Source organism: Pangasianodon hypophthalmus, chromosome 6, assembly GCF_027358585.1.
Source record: "Pangasianodon hypophthalmus isolate fPanHyp1 chromosome 6, fPanHyp1.pri, whole genome shotgun sequence".
NCBI classification, from domain to species: Eukaryota; Metazoa; Chordata; class Actinopteri; order Siluriformes; family Pangasiidae; genus Pangasianodon; species Pangasianodon hypophthalmus.
In genome coordinates this window covers 8,970,774-8,992,401 of record NC_069715.1, presented here as the reverse complement: position 1 = coordinate 8,992,401, position 21,628 = coordinate 8,970,774, and the positions used below count along the sequence as shown (strand labels likewise).

At 38.8% G+C, this 21,628-nt stretch overlaps 1 protein-coding gene across 3 annotated transcripts in view; it reads left to right on the top strand.

Moving 5' to 3' along the window:
- The window catches only part of sema3d (sema domain, immunoglobulin domain (Ig), short basic domain, secreted, (semaphorin) 3D), a 39,270-nt gene that overhangs the window by 6,712 nt on the left and 10,930 nt on the right, over positions 1 to 21,628 (top strand). For 2 of the 3 annotated variants that reach the window (XM_053234997.1, XM_026927332.3), the window contains exons 2-11: positions 4,279 to 4,482; positions 10,440 to 10,600; positions 14,943 to 15,005; positions 15,189 to 15,308; positions 15,454 to 15,553; positions 17,252 to 17,380; positions 19,199 to 19,341; positions 20,590 to 20,704; positions 20,859 to 20,928; positions 21,309 to 21,453. In XM_053234997.1, coding sequence (XP_053090972.1) covers positions 4,368 to 4,482; positions 10,440 to 10,600; positions 14,943 to 15,005; positions 15,189 to 15,308; positions 15,454 to 15,553; positions 17,252 to 17,380; positions 19,199 to 19,341; positions 20,590 to 20,704; positions 20,859 to 20,928; positions 21,309 to 21,453 — 1,161 coding nt within the window. In that variant the 5' untranslated portion in view covers positions 4,279 to 4,367. The remainder of the gene's footprint in view (positions 1 to 4,278; positions 4,483 to 10,439; positions 10,601 to 14,942; positions 15,006 to 15,188; positions 15,309 to 15,453; positions 15,554 to 17,251; positions 17,381 to 19,198; positions 19,342 to 20,589; positions 20,705 to 20,858; positions 20,929 to 21,308; positions 21,454 to 21,628) is intronic. The other variant, XM_026927334.3, reaches the window with a different exon arrangement.

Genomic DNA, 21,628 nt, shown 5'->3' with positions numbered 1-21,628 from the left:
CGGATCACAGTGCGTCTTCGAGACAGATTTGACCCTGTTCACACCTGTTCTTAGCGCTGACCACTTATGATCTGATCACCCAGCAAGCATGTTAATACCAGGCGTTAACGGGGCCTAAGAGGCCCAAACCTGTTCCAGCAAGACAACGCCCCTGTGCATAAAGTGCGGTCCGTGAAGACATGGTTTCCCATGGTTGGAGTGGAAGAACTGACTGCACTGGAATGGCGACTGCACACTGCACACTGTCATCAGTGCCCAACCTCACTAATGTTCTTGTGGCTGAATTGCCATAAATCCCAACAACCATGTTCAGAAATCTTGAGGAAAGCCTTCTCAGAAGAGCTGTTTTGGAGGCTTTTATAGCAAAGTGGAGACAACCTCCATATTAATGACCATAGTTTTGGAATGTTCAACAACTGGTGTCCACTTTTGGCTATATAGTGTATCAATGCAGTTACAAGTGTATTTGATCAGTATAGTCTAAAAATGTAACCATATTTAGGTTTATATATCTATATAAAGTGATATAGAATTAATAGTACATCAACTTACATCAGATTTTGCAACATAGCTGAAAGAAGAAAAGTAAATACTTGATGTTTTTAAATAACTATGCACAAAATAAACAAATGCTTGCCTGCCAGCTGTGCTGCCAGTATGATATATAGGGATGATTAGTGGCTTGTTGAGTGCAGGAACTGGAGCTTTCCTAATAACACGAGTTAAGTTGTCCTCTCACACACGCACACACAGATCACACACACAGATCAGATCAGTATCATGTGTCCTTTACTTACAGACATGCCATTAGTTATTAATGTGAGTTGTTGTTTCTGGTGAATCATCTACTTACTTTTAGTCATAATGCCTTAAACCACTATTTTATGAATTGACAAGTCTTTTCAGGACAGAATTGCACCATTCTCACCATACAGCAGATTTTTGAGGGTCAATATTTCACTTGATGTCTTGACCACTTATCAGTTTTTTATCAAAACTCTGGTACACCAAAATTTTACCTCAACTACATACATTCTATACCAGCCCTTTTGCCACAGCAATGACATAAAACATTGAACTCTTCACTCCAATTTGATACGTTTGGACAATACTACTTCATTATTATTTGATTGATTAAAGCATATGTTGTAACTAATCAGCATAAACAATTACAAGCTAATTTAGTATATTTAGGCATTTTGTTCCCAAGACAGTCGTAAGACACCCTGCAATGGAAAGAAAAAAAAGGGGAAAAGAAACAAGAAGAGTGTTCTTTCTTTATTAGTGCAGAAAGAAGTTCACTAGAAATATGTGACTGTCTGATGAACATAAACATCCACATTTATAGACAACAAAACAGAGCTTCTTGTGTTCAAGTAGTGTGCGGTTGTTTCCTTAACTCAGATTATTTCTACGTAACTCTGCTATAAATTTTCTGCAAGAAAAATTAAATTTTCCTCTTTGGAAATCCATGCTGGTCTCAGAAAGTCCTCGTCTTTATGTGTATGATCCAAAGTTTCACTTGTACTAATGAAGGCAGATTTGTTTTTTTCTGCATGTCATTTATAAATCTAACTTGTGTGTGCCATCATTACTGAGCAATTGCTAATTCACAGTGCTGTCAAGAATAAAAGAAAAAAAATCTTACGTCGACTTACGAAACAGTAAAAACATGACTAACAGCAAATAAAAAAGTAAAACAAGAAATGAAGCTACACAAGTATAGAGCACAGTAACAACAAGCAAATTTGTTCAAATAGAGAAGAAGAACATGATGAAGAGTAATGAAGAAAGAAGACGAGAAGCAAAGGGAGATGGGGTAGAAAAGGATGAAAGTAAAGAAATCAGCATGTTCTCCATATATAAGATGATTTATGACAGGTCAACCTAGTGATCATGAACAGTGGGCACAACAACCACTAATTTATCTGTCACATCATTTGTATTGGAGTTTTGTGTGTGCCCAGAGTGAATTGACCAGATAACCTCAGTTCCCACAATGCCACTGCCTGCTCACTCCCTGCTCACTCCCCATGCCCTCTGTGCACTGCTGCGTGTTTCTGCTGCTGTATGATCCATCACCTCCAACATTATCTCCTCTACCATGGTCAAAAGAGGACAGCAACATTTCCTTGAGTAAACAGACCTGTGCCTGGATGGGATGTCGCAGCTAGGAATGTGGACAGAATGTGTGTAAGCATGTGTACAGTATCTAGGGCTGCAACTAATGATTTTTTAATTAATTAGTTGAAAGATTAGATTGAAAGATGTATATATTAACTTATCTAAAATATTTTGTTAAAAAATATTTATTTCCAGCATTTCAGTCAGATAATACTACTACAGAACTCTTAAAGATGCAATAGTCCATTCCTTACTTGTACAAATAACCTGGAAGATATGTAGAACATGAATCTAACAAAAAAAAAAGTGGATTAAGTCATGGCCTTAGCAAAAGTGTATTAAGTTACCTGTTTGGATACCTGTTTGGAAAATGGACTTCTGGTCCGAAATGCTTATGTGTGTTTGGATGAGTCTGTGGGCCACCGTAGATCCTGGGGGTAGTTTTGTGAACATGGGTGTGAATGGGCTTAAGGATTAAAAAAAAACATTCAATTGTCGAACCCACCTTACTGTTAGAGGCTAATCTTACCTAATGCATCTTTAACTAGGTTTAATTAAATAACAGGTCACTAATTGCAGTACAACATTTCTGATATTTATTAGATAATCTATCACAGCATGAGAAGATTATCAAGTGCTTATGTCAACCAAATGAGACATTAATGTAAGGTGACTGCATTTTTTTTATTGGTGCCTCACACTTTTTACTGCCTATCATTTATCATTTTTGGACTGTGAAATCAAGTTCATAGTTTTGAAGTTTTCAATGCCTTGAATCAGTGAACTGACTAATTTTGGGATCGATTTCGACGTGAACCAAAAGCAGGATGGTGACATGAAGACACAAGCTGTTTTAAAATATCTATCATTTATGCTATGAAAATTAAATAATATTGCATTTATCAATTAAAAATTAGATTAACTACTTTGTCTAATTCATTTGAGACCATGTTCAGTCATTTTTAACCCATTGAGTTTTCCTACAATCTACCAACTTTTTGGGCCAAGGACGCATGAGATAATATTTTCTGATAGTGAAGTCTAACTAAGAATATGTGATACAGCTAGAAAACCAGATAAGGTAATATAACTCAATACACAGTGCTTAATAAGCATGATTCAACCAGGGACAATGCTGTTCTATTGTTTGTCACATTCCCACAAACAAATATTACTCACATGAAAACATGTTGTATCATGAGGCCAACAGCATAGTGTAATGTAAAGCGTTTTCATACTTGAGAGGTTGCAATGTGCTCTGCCATTTCCATCAAAAGCATTTTAAACTAAGTGTGATGTAATGCGCCAGAGCATGCTTCATAACACAGCCCAACTAATCAATAGTGAAACTCTTTTTTTTGTTGATTTTTTAGTAATTTTGTCAGTCAGTCCTAATGTTGGTTGTGGAATGAACAGCAAGTCTCAGCTCTTTGCTACAGACTTTCTCTTTAGTTATGGCAATGCAAAAGATGAATGCGTACAGAAAGCAGGAGTGTCTTGTGTGGTTACTCAAACATTCATTCATTTGTTTAAAGGAATTCAACTTCTAGTTTCTGGAATTGGAGGAATTCTCTCAGGGAAGTTCATGAATAGTTGAGGGGAATGATTTCTTGTTGAAGAGGATGTCCTAGTCCAGAATAAATTCTCATAGTGTAGTATTCCTTTTTTCCCACAATTTCACACCACTTTACTGACTAATGAAGCGAGAATTCAGACATCATCACTGACTCACAGTACCGTAGACCATTTATATTGTAAAAGGAGTGGAGAAGCATAATAAAGGAGCAGAGAACCATGAATGTGAGAAAGAAAGACAGGCATTTAAAAAGAGGCTGGAAGTGGCAGTCTTCCACAAGCTGATCTTTTGTTTGGGGACAAATAGACGCAGAGAGTGAGAGGGAGCGAAAGAGTGTGTGTGTTTGAGTACAAAAGAATGGACCTGAATAGGACAGCAGCAGATATAGAAGTGTTGAAATGGACAGAGATGCCTAAAGGAGACCATGGTATATATAAAAAAAAAAAAAAAAGGCCTAGCATTCATACAGGATAACAAGGTTACACACGTGCACACACACTCAAAGAAACACATGCACCTCCCACGGAGATGCTCAGCCCCTAACAAGTTAACAAGACTCTCTGCTCTCTACATCACAGGGCTGCTTGTCCCCCACTGTGAAGACAGCGACCCTGAACCAGTGAGAGGAGATCAGACACCACTGAGAACACACACTGAAGACGCCAGGATGGCTGGACTCTCATCAGCCTGGATGGGAGTGATGGGGATGCTGTCGCTGTTCTGTCTGCTTGATGTAAACTGCACGAAAGAAAGTGTCCCTAGGGTCAAACTCGGCTATAAAGGTAGGCACCAACACCTACTGGGTGATACTTCAGAGAGACAGCATAATGACATATTCATCCTAAAATAGTTTTTGATCATTACAGCCATGGTTGTGCAGTATAGCATTGTCCTGCATGGTAGATATATCTCTACTGGGTTTAAACATCCATTAGTCATTTAGAAAGGACTTGGTTTTTCGGTGGTTCGTTGTTTACTTACATGTAAATATTATGCTCTGTACTTGATTTATTGTAATGTTGGGCATGGGGCTGCTGTCCCAGTGTTTGTGTGTGTGCAATAAAGCGTGGACCTTACTTACTACACACACTAAAACACACACTCAAGCACTCTTTATAAGGTTTTCTATGTATCTATTTAATATAGACTATATACCCCTATGTTTAATATGTACAGTAAAATGAGCAAAGTTACATAAAAAGAGATTTTTGTTCATTCAAATAAATGCAGTTTCATAATTTTTTTAACAAAGCAAACTCTGAGAAAACCACATGACTCTCTACATGACTCTCATTGTCTCTGTTTTATTCATTTAGTGTTTGGCTTTTTGGGTGTGGTGGCATTAAAAAGAGGCACATTGATGTGGTTGAAGGGTTTGGTTTTTCAAGAATTGAAAGTCTCTCATTACACCTGGCTGTTTCCAGGACTATTTCCTAACCACCATGTAGCTTTTCGAATGTTATACGATTTCCAAAATCTTCTCCTCTGAACTCTACAAATATATTTATTTTATTTTGGTTAATTTGAGGTGAAACCAGCAAAATGTCACTTCACAGCTGTAATGTGTTTGAATTTAGATTAAGCTTTTAGTATAAGCCCAGGTAATCCTGCACCCTTTATCTTAAGGGGAGGTCTAGCACACTTCTGTGACAACACACACTTACACAACCCTCAAATGTGGATAATAGGAGCTATTAGGGGATAGAAAAACCTGTGCCGCTACTGAAGTCTATATGAGGCGTAAAAGAAACAAAAAGAAATGGTCATGGTTCATTTGAAACATGTCACATGTTGGCCATGGATAGTTAAGTTTAAGAGAGCACTGTAGGTTTTTGTGACTCCGTGAGTTGTGTGCACTGGTCCATTTTTATATATTTTATACATTTTGGCTCATTTAAGCCAAGCTTCACATTGTTACTTGTAATCGTGGATGTATAAACCAGTAAATCTCTTAATTACATCTTCTCTGTGCTCCAAAAAGGAATGATTAAAGACTTCTTCATGTTTATTTTTTTTTTCTGCCCTTCCTTTCATTATGCCTCATGTTCAGACTCTGCTGTGGCTTTTAGCTATGCAAATGTGCAGCATGTTTGTTTTTGCCACCAAGGGAAATAAAAGTTCAAGCTCCCCCAAAACCCTTGCTGACTGAGAGCTCTGGCAAGCTAGCTTTACTCAAAATAGAGCCACATTTACATCAACAGCCTTAGGTCAATGAAAATATGAGTGGTGGAAAAGCACCATTTATTTTGACATTCTATAGCATATAGAAAATATAGGTGTGTAAGTACAGTGCATGGGCTGTATTTCATTCTGAGTATAAGGGGTTGTTAGGCAGACAGAATACAAGGGGATATAGTGCTTGTTATAGAAATGCTGAATTGCTAATTCAGTAAATGCGTGCAGGTCAGAGGGTCAATAGAAGATGTTAGAAAATAGAAAATTTAACCATTTAATTTAACTATTTTAATTTAAAATAACAATTTTAATTGGTAAATGGTTAAATATGTGTAAATGGTTATAATGTGTCTTGGTAAAGTGTTGGGCCACCATAGGTCACAGAGTAGCTTTAATATGCATAGGTCTCAGTTCTACAAGTTACTGGAACTGCACTGGAGAGAAGAACACTATTAATCCCTCAGTTTGTGTTTTGATGATGATGGTGGAGAGCACGGTCTAACCTCTCTCTAAAATCCCCTGTCTCCATATAAGCCATAGCATATGATTTATATCTTTTTCATATTCATCGCACCCTTCAGTGAGACCTCGTGCTCTGAGGATGGGGGTGGAGTCATCCTGGAAGAGACCACTCCCATCAGAATAAAAAATGTTTCATTATAGAATTAAGGTGATCAGACAGAAGAATGTTGTATTAATTTACAGTGATCCTTCCCTCTTCAACTCACCTGTCTGTATATGGGTGGTCTTTTAGAAGACAAATCAGACCTCATAGCACATCCGTGAAATTTTGTCATTCTAAGCTTTCCCATTTTAGCCATGCAAGTTCAAGTTATCTTCGAATATCATCGGGGTCCATCAAGTCTTTGGATGAGCTAAGACAAATAAAGATATGGCTGATGACATGGATTAATTCAGGCTCATGTTAAGTGAACTTGGAAAGATTTGTTTTTCTCCATGTCTGATCTTTCTATTGAAGATGGCATTGCAGAAAGAAAAAAATAGCCCTGAGTCATCATCTCTGAATCAGTGAACTCAAAACATCAGAATCGTTTCTGTGTCACTGCACACCTTAAAAACAGACTGCTTCATCTCTGAAGAATGAAACTCTGGAAATATTAGTTCCACAAAACTTCACACTTAAAGGGCAGCCATGAGGCCATTCATATGTGTGCAAGCACTGGAAAAAACATTCGCACATCTGAGCCCAGCTTTAATTCTCCGCAAGTGAAGATCAATAACAGTGAAAGCTTTTATAGCCCTCATAATGTAGTTTATGTGGAGTGGATGCTCAGTGTTTCTGTATGCCAGGCATCTGAGTTAATGTGATGATATTTGCTATTGCATTTAACAGAGAAAGGTGAACATGCCTGGTGGTCTGGGGCTACAGGGTTTATGGCAAATTAGGAATGAGCATGTACACACACACACACACACACACACACACACACAAAACACACACACATACAAAATCACTACAAATTGCCTGCAATTGTCTTACATTCACTTATTTATCTTAAATAACCACTTTATCCTGGTCAGGGTAATGGTGAATCCAGAACATGGGCATGAAGTTGGAATACAACCTGGATGGGGTGCCAGTCTATCGAACGGCACTGCACACACACACACACACACATACACCTGAGGGTAATTTAGAGTCACAATACCACCTATTGGTGTGGTGTAGGTGGGAGGAGAACCTGGGAAACCTACACAAACACAGGGAGAACGTGTGAAACTCCAAACAGACAGGAACCCGAGCTCAGGATGGAATCAAGGACCCTGGAGTGAACCGCTGCCCCACCGTGCTGCCTGTCATCATTATTTAATGCTAAAATTACTAAGCACTAAAAGCACTTCCCCATGGTAGCCTAGAAGCTACTGAAATAAAAGCTGACACAAAAACCTTTTTACTTTTTCTGAATATTTTCAGAGAATAGATTCAAAATACTGTTGTTTCCTTTTCTTCAGCACTAAAGAGTCTGATCTGGGAACTCTTATTATTAAAAACAACTCTTTACTACAACAGCTTGATATTTCAGAGGAATAACATAAGCAGGTTATAATCTGATTATATATACTCTATATACTCTATACTATACTCTGTCCAGACATAAATTAAATTCATTTGTGAACTGTCCAGTAAATAAACAAACCTGTGAAACTGTTTATATGCAGTCCATATTACAGCTGTGATAAAGATTTGAGCAAATTAGTTATCTAAAATGATTGTTGAGCTTTGGTATGAGCTAAAAAAACACTTGCTAACCATTACTTGCCCTTAAACACAAGAATTCCATGTAACATCCCATGTGCAACTGTAGCACAAGAGACTGCATTGATGGCCATAAACAAACCGGGGGATTAACTAGAGCACAAGAGCTAATCGTAGGCTGTTGAGTCAGACCGAGGGGTTGAGTCTCCTGAGATTTAGCCACAGATAGGATATTGTGGGCTGCAAGACTACACTGATCTTTCAGTGGGGATCAGACTTGACACTGTTTGTAGAGCAGATTAGCCAGGGCTGTGCTGAGGTTGGCAGGATGGAGGTGTATTAGGTTCTTTAGCGAGGGTCTCTTTGTATAAATATTGATTGTGGGTAACCTATCCAAGACCCTCACGCCTCAGGAGGATAATGGTTGCGTCAATCTGACTGCATATTTAGATAGCATACACATCTTTTCATCTCATAACACTCATAGACATGGGCTTGGGGGTTTAAACAGGATGGAGGCTTACTGAATACCTACCGCAGACCAAGAATTAAGAAACATGACAAAGGAAGAATTGCCATGTAGGACGTGCACATGTGAGAGAAAGGAAAATCAGAACAAAGAAATGGAGGGAATGTGGAAATTAGGAAGCGTGTAAGAATGTCAATGAGCAGGTGTTGTAAAGAGTGTGTTCCAAAGGAGAAATGCCACGATCTTGATGCAGAGTGATCTCATGGCGTCATAAACCAGCAGACAGAGCATACTGAAAGTGAGCATACCAAACAGGCCCAAGCACATCCATTATTTTGACAGCTCTGCATCTGTATGAAAGATGTAAGAATTATGTGCATGTCTTCAAGCACAGTAAATTATATCATGTTGTCTTCGAGACTTTCTCTTAGAGACTTTATGGGTATTTGAATCTGCAGCCTATTGTGTGTGAAGGACACCATGTGCAATCACTTACTGAAATTTTGGCCACTCTTCCTCACAGCTTCCCATCGTAGTTGGCTTGTTTGCTAACTGACGAGATTAAACAGATATAATTGCAATATCTCTTTTCCCTCAGGGAGCAGCAGAGAGGGAGCACAAGCCCTGACTCTGTAAGTGGCCTATCAGACTGATGTGTATTATACAAGGATAGATTGGGAGAGATAGACAGATCGGAATCGAGTGAATAGCTAAGCTCTGATGTCATCGATTTACTTTGCATACATTAGATAGGCAGTGTGAGGGCCAAAGGAAGGGAGGATGGACTGGAGAAAATATGTTGGAAGGCTGAAATTTGAGTGTTTTCTGCCTACAAAAAAGTTTCCAAAAATTTTCCAAAATACTGTTTAATAGCGATTAGTAATAAGTAAATGGAGCAATTATTCAAACTTTTTATTTGAGTAGGCTTAAACCTTGATTAATTTATTCCAGCATTTGTAGAGGCATTTGTCTACGGGCCTTTTCACAGTTACCATGAATACTTGAGTCAGTATGAATTATTTCTTCACATGATTTCTTCATAGGAAGAATTCCTTTCCGATCCATGGATTGATTGTGCAATTCAGTACATTACATTTGTGCATGCAGGTGTGCAAAATAGTAGCCAGTAGGTACAGTTATTTGCTGTTTTAGTCATTCTTAGCAATGAGGTACAGCTCTTTTTGAATGAATGGCATACTGTGCAGAAACACCTGCAAACGAGGAGCTGTTCTTGTATAAGAAGATTTTTTTGCCAAGCAGGCTGGCATGAGACGTACAATTTTCGCGATACTCTCAGTGAGCTAATTACAAAGGTGAGTTAATTGCAGTGCTCCAGACCTGTAAGTTTAGTTTTATCAATAACCATAACAACCCTTTCCCCGGCATCACAAAACTTGAAACAGGAAGTAACATGACAAGTTGAACCAATTGTGTTACTTGGCATGCAGCTTTGAGAGTGGATAGCTTCCACACCTGCTGTGGACCATGGCTCGATGGAGGCAAGCCACAGAACGACGCTTTCAAGAGGATGAGGGATCAGTTCTCTCGATCAGTTCATTGCTTGTAAACAGTGTTCACACTTCACTAATTGTACAAACTCTCTGGGCAAACAGCCTCAAGTCTGGAAAAAAAAAACAAAAACATGTGAGAAAAACATCCCATCCAGTGTGCATTACCACCTCACACCTAGTTTTCCTGGGATAGGCTCTGGACTCACCACAGCCCTGACCAGGATAAAGCAGTTACTGAAGATAAATGAATCTTCATGGCTGTCCTAATGAGTTAAAAATGGTTATGGATGCAGTAATATGCATGTATAAGCCTACTATGATCACAGTTGTGTGTCTGCATTATTAACTGCTGTCTCTCGTTTGCAGAACTGGTTCACTCAGGCAGTCTGGTGCCGTTTATAGGCTCCGGTGAAGGAATGCAGTTTCAGACATTCCTGTTAGATGAGGAGAAGAGCAGATTGCTTGTAGGGGCCAAAGATCACATCTACCTGCTGGACCCAGACAACATCAACAAGAACCCTAGAAAGGTATTCACACACACACACACACACACACACACACACACAGATGCTCACAAAAACACTCGCACACCTGCAGGCCAGGTATTTAGTTACTTTAGCTATGAGTGCTCTGGGGCTAAATGTGAGGAATTTTTTTCCATGGAGTTATCCATAAAAACACACAATGTGTCTTAGCTGCCTGACACATAGATTAAAGGGAAATCAGTTGGTCAGACACTGTAGCTAAACCGCAAATCATGGTATGCTGTTTTACAATACACACAGTAGTGATTAATTGCTCTCTTAAAAAAGACATGCTTGTATGTGACAGTGTGTGTGTTTTGTTTGATTAGAACTATGCAAGTTATTAGCACCTGATTGCTCATTCTTTTGCTTTCTGTTTCATCATCACCTGCCTGTGTGTAGGCTTAAAGTTGTGATGACAGGAGTAAATAGATTTTAGTGAAACAGTTACTTTCAGTCTCGGTTCATGTATCCTGCACATTTCTTTTCTCACCAAGTGATTTTGCCTGTCTAAGGTCTGGTGCAAGCTAGGATGGAACGCTCTCATGTTCAGGCAGGTTTAGTGAATGCTTTCATTGACTTGGATCTGATATTACAAGATTAACAGATAAAGTGTGTACATGGTCAGTGGACAAATGCAAATGTCCTAAAAAAAACAACTTCTTACTCATTCCTTATTTGTGATTTGTTGGCATTTATTATCAGAATTGCCACAAATAAACACTCATGCTCTATGACAGCTTTGTTCTGTCCAAGCTCCAAAAGCTCATAAACTAGCAACAAGATAGCCAGCTAATGTTATAGATTTAACCAACTAACATGTCTGTATGTTGATAGATCTAAAGCAAACACTACTATACGCTTAGTGTTTGAGTACAGTAGTGGAGAAGTGGTTCTTTGTTTACTGTTCATGGCATGAGCAGATATATGTGACATGCTGAACTCCAGGGTTGAGGAGATGTTTGTGACTTTCTGAGTAAGAATTCTTTGGTTTTCTTTTTCTTTGGTTTTTCATAGTTGGAATTCCAACCTTAATTGAACACAGCATAATGCTAGTTGTAACTGCAGTTTGCCCCACTAATAATTCATGTTTTTCTAGTGATAGCAATATGTACATAACAAAAAAAAATGTAATATTAATATTGAGTCTTGCTGCTAAAGGCCAGAGATGAATGAAAATTTACAGTGATAGAAATTTATAGGCCATGGTGTTTACTGCCTTGTCTATGGTAACCCTACATAAATGCCTAACATGATGTGAGTGTGAGAGTTATTAGCTTATGAATATCTGGAAGGATGAGGTAATGCTTTCTTATTGTGTGTGTGTGTGTAAGTGCATGCGCATAATTCACTCATGTTTGCAACAAAATATATGCATCCATCTCCTGTGTTGCCCCACAGCAAGACAACACACTTGTGTCAGATCTAGATATTCCCACGACATCCCTCTATAGAACCATTGAGTTCCTCTGGATCCCACGGACGTCATTCCCCTTACACCTGCCAATCACTGTCACCATGACGACACGGGATGCCTCTGCTACAATAGTCCTGTGGCAGTCACAGCTCAGCAGTGAGCATGCACAGGCTGTCTCTCACTCACGCTCCTAACGTATACACACACACACACACACACACACACACACACACAAACACACACAACAAAACAAAACAAAAACAATAACAAAAAACATGTAGGAGTTCTTGTTTGGATTACACTGACATGTTAAAATTGATTATGCCATAGTGCTACTGAGTTCTTCAGTCTGATTTATCAGAAGGTGTTGATTAATTTTCCATAACTGCACTGACAGTAATATCGCCAGTAATGCAAATTTCAGATATACTGTATATTAATTTGCCAGGTCTGATACATTTGCACAGACTTGTAGAGTGGACGCTTATATCATTTAACATTAACAATACACACATTTTTAAAAAAGCAATGTAACATTTTTTACATATATTTAACAATGAAAAATGTATAAACATCACTATTTTCAGTTAATATACATTAATTTAACAATTACAAAAGAAGACTTCAGTCAGTGCTTTGAGTTAAAGTTGCTCCTCTAAGTTTGACAAAACTTGACAAAAAATGTTGTGCTTTTTGTAGTGATGTTGTAATGTTGTACCTTTTCTTAGTTATGTGACAAATTGCATTTTATTTCATTCAAGAGAGAGTAAAAACAGAGGCTAGTTTATAGCTGTTATAACAAAATAGATAACAAGAATACCCTTGTTTTGTGGATGTTCCACAGCATATATTCATTCACATTTACCAGTGGTGCAGAGATGTGCCAGTGCCAGATTTCATCCAGTGCCAGATTTTACCACGTTTTTGAAAGGAGATATTTCAGGATAAATGCTTGTAACTCTGTGACACATAGCAGTTGCATGACTACTAATTTTTACTAACTGACCAGTAATTCTAGTCATCTTTTCCATAGTTAAAGAAAAAACAGTTTCAGGACATTGCTGTTTTTTTAAGGCTACACATTTAATCTTTAAAGCTTTTAGGCTAACAATGAAAGTATCATGTTATGTAATTTAAGGAATGTATCAAACTGCACAATTTAAGGACGTATCAACTCTTGAAATGTAATCATGTGAACAAGATGGTGGCTCAGCTGAAAGTTGATTCTGAAACCGAGAGTGTGCGGAGTGGTGCAAAGCTCCTTATAGCAATGTTGGATGGAGGATGCAATGTCTATAGCAGTGTCTGAGAAGTTTTTTCGTCCTTTTCAACTCTAGCATTTGTAGCATTTGAAAACAAATTGGATAAGCAAAAAGTGAGACTGGATTTTGAAGTGCACCCCATGGCTCCGAAAGTGCTCTTTCACAACAGAATTTTCTCTGTCAAAGGTAATTGATTGCAAGGATTCTAGTTCAAGTGATATAAATGCATTAACAGTCCATAAAATCAAAAGATAATAAAAAAAGACTTCACAGTGTATTCTTGTGCAGAATTGGTTTTGTCTAGTTTAAAATATTTTCCAGACGAACAGAGTATGTTTTATTGTCAACCCCCTGTTTTTTCCACCACCCGACTAGTCGACATCTCTCCACACCGACAACTAGTGAATATATTAGTCAACTAGTCTATGCAACCTCTACTTTACACACAACACTACTTCTTTACAGTCTGTCATACTGCCCTTCATGTGCACTTCCACAAACGCAAGCGTCAGAAGAGTGCACTCCACCCTGATCTATCAAAATGAACAGACACAGCTGCACAGGCTAACAGCTACTTGGAAAGCTGCCTTGTCTCTTTCTCCCTCTTTGAACTCTCAAGCCATGTGCTAGTGTGCGTGCTTGTGCCGGGATGTGCAAGTTTGCTGCAACATGTATGATGTTTATTAGAGTGCAAAGGGTTGTGGGATGTATGTATGCCGTTTAATTACCGCCTGGTCTTGCCTTTCAGTGTGTGTGAGAAACACGGCATGATAGCTTTTCCATCTTAATCAACATAAATGTCCATGTGTCTGAGCTCATACCGTCACATAACATGTGTGGGTGTGTGCATGTGCATAAGCGTGTGAGGAACTGTAGGGGTTTGAGAGGTTCTGTCAGAGTGTGTTAGTGTGCGCAGCTTCAAAGTGTGGCTGTGTAAAGTCGTCTCATGTGCACGCCTGATTCCGTTTAGTCAGAGGAGTTTGTGGGATTTTGTGTTGCATGTGGAGACTGCTCTCAGGGGTCAAGGTTAGAGGTGGGCCCAGTACATGTTAAGCTCTTAAGCCTGTTATAACACATGTGCACAGAAAAGATGAACTGGCACAGCCTCCTTTACACTATAAATTAGTGCTGGACAGTTTATGGTGTGTTAATTGTTGGAGCAGTATTGGCTTTTACAGTGCTGGTGTTTTTTAATAAGCCTTTTAACAAATCACATTTTATTATGTTCTGTGAGCAGTCTGATTAATCCCAATAAATGAAAAGTAAAGGAATGACTGAATTAATTAAATAATTTAGCCCACCAGTTAACCTCGACACATCTCCAGTTCATACTCCAGCTTGTTTTAATACATTGCATGGACATTTCAGTCACATTGCATAACAATACACAATCACATGACTTCAACAAAGCAACATTGTTTTTCTAGCATACACTGATTGTTTCTCTCTCTCTGTCTATCTGTCTGTCTTTCTGTCTGTCTACCTGTCTCTCTCTCACACGCACACACACTCAACACAATTCTCTGTTATCTCTCGCTATTTCTCTCTGTGCTGCCTCTCTCTTTTTCTGTGTTCATTTCTGTCTGTCTGTCTCTCTCTTTTTTCTCTGTCTGTCTGTCTCTCTCTCTGCATCTCTCTCTTTCTCTCTCTGTGTTTTCTTTAACAGCTGAGCTGGCCAGCTCCCAGAGACAGGGTGGATATGTGTATCCTGGCTGGTAAAAACTCTCTTGTAAGTAACACCCAGAATATATGACTGTAAAGCAAACATTTCTGCAAACTGCCCACTGTGTTTTTTTACCTCATTAAACTGCACATGAAAGTTATAAACAGATTTAACACAGACTCCCTTTCTGATTCTTTATGCTTTCACTTAATGCTTTGTTTTTTCTTTATCTGTCCCTCTATCTTTTAGACCGAGTGTGCCAATTTTGTTCGTGTTCTGCACAATTATAATCGTACTCACGTCTACACATGTGGCACTGGAGCCTTTCATCCTACATGTGCTTTCCTGGAGGTCAGGGGTCACAAAGAGGTGAGAGGTCAACCTATAGGTTTCTCAACCAAACACTGCATAATGACTATTTCTTTATGTGACTTGCAGGTTGTAGCTATGTGAGTAATTACATAGTTTTCACCCTGTTCCATGTATTAACTTTGCTTGATGGCTGTTCTGTGAGGTAAAGGATGGTGGGCTTCACTTGATCAGCAGCAGTATGGAGTCAGGCAGGCTGAAATGCCCTTTTGACCCCCGCCAACCTTTTGCTTCAGTACTTACCGGTGAGTATGGACTTTTTATAATGCTCTCCTGCGTCTCACACAGGAAGTTTGACCTTTTATCACACTGAGAATCAGTTTCTCTGGCATAATGCACCCAGATCAGCTTTTTTCACTCACAGCAAATGCTTTGACAGATATGGTAAAAGCTAGATGGGTTTACTGTAGCCTTTAAAGGAAAACTCGACTGAGGAAGGAGGACACTAAAACTTCACTAGAGGGCATGGAAGTCTGTGCTCGCAGGGAGATACAAACACTCCTCCATGAAGATTTATACCACAACAGGCAGGCAGAAACAGGGAGGGGGGGGGGGGGGGGGGGTAAATGGTCTTTCCAAAGAAAAGGAGTGGATTATAGTGAAACAGAAATATGTATTTGTGTGTCTATACTGTATGTGTGTGTGTGTGTGGGAGAGCCTTCATATACTAGATATCACTTATTGGTTTGGTGTGGAAACATTGCTCAAAAGATTTGGAATCGATGTTCATAATAATAAAAAAAATCTATCTGTCTGTCTATCTATCTATCTATCTATCTATAGATATGTAGATATCGATAGATAGATGTAGATATATACAAACACCGATCAGCCATAACATTAAAACCACCTGCCTAATATTGTGTAGGGCCCCCTTATGTCACCAAAACAGCTCTGACCTGTCGAGGCATGGACTCCACAAGACCTCTGAAGGTGTGCTGTGGTATCTGGCACCAAGACATTAGCAGCAGATCCGTTAAGTCCTGTAAGTAGAGAGAAGGGGGCCTCCATGGATCGGACTCGATTATCAAGCCCATTCCACAGATGCTGGATCGGATTGAGATCTGGGGACTTTTGAGGCCAAGTCAACACCTTGAACTTTGTCATGTTCTTCAAACCATTCTTGAACAATTTTTGCAGTGTGCATTATCCTGCTGAAGGAGGTGACTGCCATTAGGGAATACCATTGCCATGAAGGCTTGTACTTGGTCTGCAATCAATGTTTAGGTAGGTGGTACATGTCAAAGTAACATCCACATGCATGCCAGGACCCGAGGTTTCCCAGCGGAATATTGCCCAGAGCATCACACTGCCTCCACCGGCTTGTCTTCTTCCCATAGTGCATCCTGGTACCATCTCTTCCCCAGTTATGATGTAAAAGAAAATGCGAATCATCCAGTTCTAATGGGCACATTTGGTGATGGACAGGGGTCCGCAAGGGCACTCTGTCAGTGGTTTTAATGTTATGGCTGATTAGTGTTTGTGTGTGAGTGTGTGTGTGTGTGTGTATATATATATATATATATATATATATATAATGTAGTGATCCAAAACCCTCATTTTCATTAATAGATATTGCTATAAATCAGGTATGGTTTATTAGTTTTGTGAACAAAATATGACAGTGAAACCCAGACATCTGAATGATTGTGTATATTTTAAATCTCTGTAGCAGTAACTCATGTTCCCAAACTTCTTCTGGTGTGGTTCCCTTGGAGATGGCTGCGACTAAGAGTAACTTGTTTATGCGTGTATAAGAAAGATACTCAGATGGTGTCAGATATCAAACAGAGATAGATAGATAGAGAGAGAGAGAGAGAGAGAGAGAGAGTAGATGCAGACAGGAGACCAAACAGTAATCTTCTTGTACCTATGACAGATTTTCTGGTCAGCAGTAAATTTTTACTGTGATTTACTGTCTGTGATTTACTATCTGTTCTTAGATCAGTACCTGTATGCTGGAACAGTATCTGATTTCCTGGGGAAGGACAGCATGTTTGGTCGCTCTCTGGGTCCTCCTCCAGATCAGCACTACATCCGGACAGACATCTCAGAGGACTACTGGATCAATGGTCAGAATTATACACAAAGACTAACCAATATACACAAATATGCACAACACTAACCAACAGAAATACACTTCAATTTCGCAAAATCTGTGTTTCACTGAGTAAATCAAGCTACAGTGTTATACCAAAACATGACTTACATGACTTACCTACAAATAGCACACACCTGGCCATGGAACAGCTGAGCATGGAACTGTCCAGTTACTTTTCGGCCAGTTACTTTTAAAAAGGGGGGCTACATATAAAAAGCTCTGTAATTCCTACATTGTTCACCTGATTTTCACCCTCAAATTAAAGCTGAAAGTCTGTACTTTGATCTCATGTTATTATTTAATTTCAACTCCAGTATGCTGTGGTAGACAGCTAAAATAACAAATATGGACCTGGCTATATATGATATAGACACGCACACTGTTCTTCAAATGTTCTTTCAATAATTTTTTTTTTAAATCATTTGGAAAAGTCTCCAGAGACACATGAAAAATGCAATATATGAGTAGACAGTCTGGATGAATTTTCACCAATTCGGTTACTACAAAGATCTTCTTTATATACAGAAGAAAGGTTGAATTGCAGTGGAATTACCCCTCAGAAAATCCAGATAAGACCTTACAAACATAAGCAAGCTGTATGAAGAATGAAACCAAAACCAATGACAATTTAATATTTCCAGACAAGCCAAAAGGCACAACAGATTAAATACCACAAAGATTCACACAATGCCTGTACCAGCTCCACCCAAGATTAGTTTCTGGTTCCGATGCTACTTTACAGAAAAATGAATGTCAATGTGTGCACACATGTTACACTGTGTGTGAGTGTGTGATAAACTACAGCTCATTGTGCCTCCTCTCACCTAATTCATATCATTTGTTGGATCATCGCATCATGTATCATGTTATCTTCCTTCTTCACGGTCTGAGCTATACAGCACTCATAGATCTTATACTTTCCTGCTTTATGTGCAATAATTTGTCTACTTTGTTGTTTTATATTCTCTCATCCCCTTTCCTTTCCTGCCCTTGGTGGAACTGGTTTAAAGGCACTGCTAAGTTCTGGTTGAGGTACAAAGGCCCTCTGTGTACAGTGTGTATATAACTTATTTTTTTGAAGAGGTTCTCATCTGGATGTAAAACCACTTATAACTAGGGGGGGAATTAAATAACATATATATTATTTGCTTTTCCTTCATTAACCCTTACGTTTTGCTTATATCAGAGTGACCCATTTGATTTTTTTTTCCAAAAGTAAAAACTAATTGATTACTAAATACAAATGCAAACTAAATTATTTTTGCACTATGAAACTTTATGTGCTGTGCTCAATTTCTCTAATCATCCTAACTAAAAGTGCACACTATTCATTTGTATTCAGGTAGTTTAACCTGAGAGTAACCATGTAAAATAAAAGTGTTAAAAATCTTTGCAAATATGAAATAAAAAAGTGATTATAATCCACTTTCTCCTGCCATCAGGAGGATCCCTAATCTTGGGAAAGGGTTTTGTGTGTTCTTCCATAAATATTGTTTATTTAATAAAAAAAGAGATGTGGTTATACAATATTCTCAAAAGTCAAAATAGATGGACTAAACCAACGGGATGGACCACTAAGTTGTGAACAGAACAGGAAGGTTAAAGATGTATTCTGTTTAAAAGAATGGCTAATTACTATATATTAGTATATATTATTATACTTACTATATACTTTTTAGGTTTTTCTTTGCCTATCTCTCACTCTCTTTTCATCTCTCTTATTTCTGCAGATATAATCTAAAAGGGCAATGAAAAAGAGTTCACTGATTTTTATCTCCTGTCTCCACAGAGGCCAAATTTATAGCTGCTCATCCTATTGCAGACACTTACAACCCTGATGACGACAAGATTTACTTTTTCTTCCGCGAGGCGTCCCGGGATGGGAGCACCATGGACAAAGGCGTGCTGTCCCGTGTAGCCCGTGTCTGTAAAGTAAGAATCCCTGCGGGACCAGACATGCAGCCATCCTTGCTCCTCTTGATCAAAACATTCACCACTTCTCTGATTCAGTCATTTTATTAGCAAATCATATACATTTTATGTTCCTCCTGGGAGAGCAGGCTTCCTGGTACTTTCCATGTGACAAGATCTGTTGAAAACAGACTAAACCAGTGTTGTCAGCAGGGTAAATCACAGTAGAGGCCTGGCTGTGTAGTCAGGGTCTGAGCCATTGTTCATGATGACACCAGAGCTCCTGTGTGCCAGACTATAATCTTGCTAACCGAACTCTTACTTCTGATAGGAGAGTGCTGAAATGCCTTAAAAAGGCTTCATTGCAGGAGTCAAATTGGTCATATACACATAACCAGTAATGCTTTCTCAAACCCAAAAACGGTCCTTGTTCTAAACTAAAAGAAATAGTATACTGTTTACTTGCAGTCGTTGAGTACTCGTTTGTCATCATCACTGCTGCTTATCAAGGGTTTTTGAGCTATCTGTATTTACTTTGTGCTGTACACTTACATCCTCTCCTACCCCTTTTTGTATAAATGCTATACACATTCTGAGATTGCAAAATCTTTGCTCTGAGGCTTTTAATACTTAAGAAGTAAGCTGTAAAGCTAGCCAAGGCCAGATTCCTCTCACTCTAGAGAGTGAATCTTTGTAGTTTAAAGTGTTTAAAAACACTACTGCTAAGCCCTTTTATGGTTCTACTTTTTTTCTCCTGCTCTCAAGTGAGTGTCTTGTTCAGTACAGATAATGGCAAAGAATAGAACAGTGTGTGTTTGCAGACTTCAGTGGATGCATTTGATCAAACACTCTTGAGAAATAACAAGGATGTTAGCTCATGCCCATAGCAAATCTCTCCATTAACAGGCTGCCTAACTGCTGCTGCAGTTAACCTGATTCTAAGAATTAACAAAGAGGCCCCTACATACTCATTCTTACTAACAGAAGAAATTAGATTTAGACTCTAAGTCCCTCTCATTTTCTCTCTTTCTGTCTCTGTAGGTAATTGATGTTTGTTAGCTCTCCTCCCCACTCTGTCTTAGTTAAATAAGCTAGTCTGATTAAGGACAGATGGAGATCACTTCATATAATGGGAGTTTATTTATGGAGTCTATAAAATAAAGTGTAATGGTTTGTTAAAAAGGTACACCTGTGGGTTTTGATTGTGGGTGCTAATTTAAGATGCTTGACTAAGGTCTGCATGTTTGTGTATGTATTTGTGTGTTTCAGAATGATGTAGGTGGTTTGAGAAGTCTGACCAACAAGTGGACAACGTTCCTCAAGGCCCGACTGGTGTGTTCCATTCCAGGCACAGATGGTGTGGATACACACTTTGATGAGCTCCGTAAGTGGGTGATTTTACACACAGCCAAGTACACACTTTCTCACACACAAATGATGTGCTTATTAGATGCAATGTTTTATCTCATAACCACACATATTTGTATTTCTAGCCACCTTAAAGCATGCATGTGTGTTTGTGTATGTGTGAATTATAGAGGACATCTTTATGGTTCCAACTAGAGATGAGAAAAACCCCAAAGTGTATGGAGTCTTCACCACTACTAGGTACTCCTTCTTTTATTGCTGTCACTGGAAGAATACAGGCACAATTACGAGTCTGGATATAAAACCACCCAGAGCTCTGGCTTCCACAGTGTTTACTACTCTAGCAGCCTTGCAGTGTTGCATACTTAGTTTATTATGATCAGCTCATCTAAATGTCAAAACATACACAGACACAGCACATACAAAGATTTGCTTCCATTTCTGCAGACCTCCAGTTCTCCAATTCTCTGCTTTTCTGTGTTTTAAAATATGTTGCCAAAATTTTACATTAAAGATAAGGTGAATGAGCACAGTTTGCTTCAAATGTAAATGAAATTACTTTGTATTTCACAATATCCATGAAAGTTTACCATTGTTTGTGTTCTTCTGTGTACCATCAGCTCTATCTTTAAAGGATCAGCAGTGTGTCTGTACAATATGGAGGACATCCGTGCTGTATTTAATGGGCCTTATGCCCATAAAGAGGGACCAGATCATCGCTGGGTGGAATATGAGGGGAAAATCCCCTACCCAAGACCTGGCACGGTCAGGACCACATTACTTCTTTTTTTTTTTTTTTTACTTTTCACCATTCCACATTTTAGTAGCATCTTTTCTGTACAGCTGTACCTTCTGTCATTTTTGTTCAAATGTCAAATATATTCTTCACAATGACAAACAAGTTTAGTCTACTCGAAGAGTGACTTTCAGAAGAGACAGC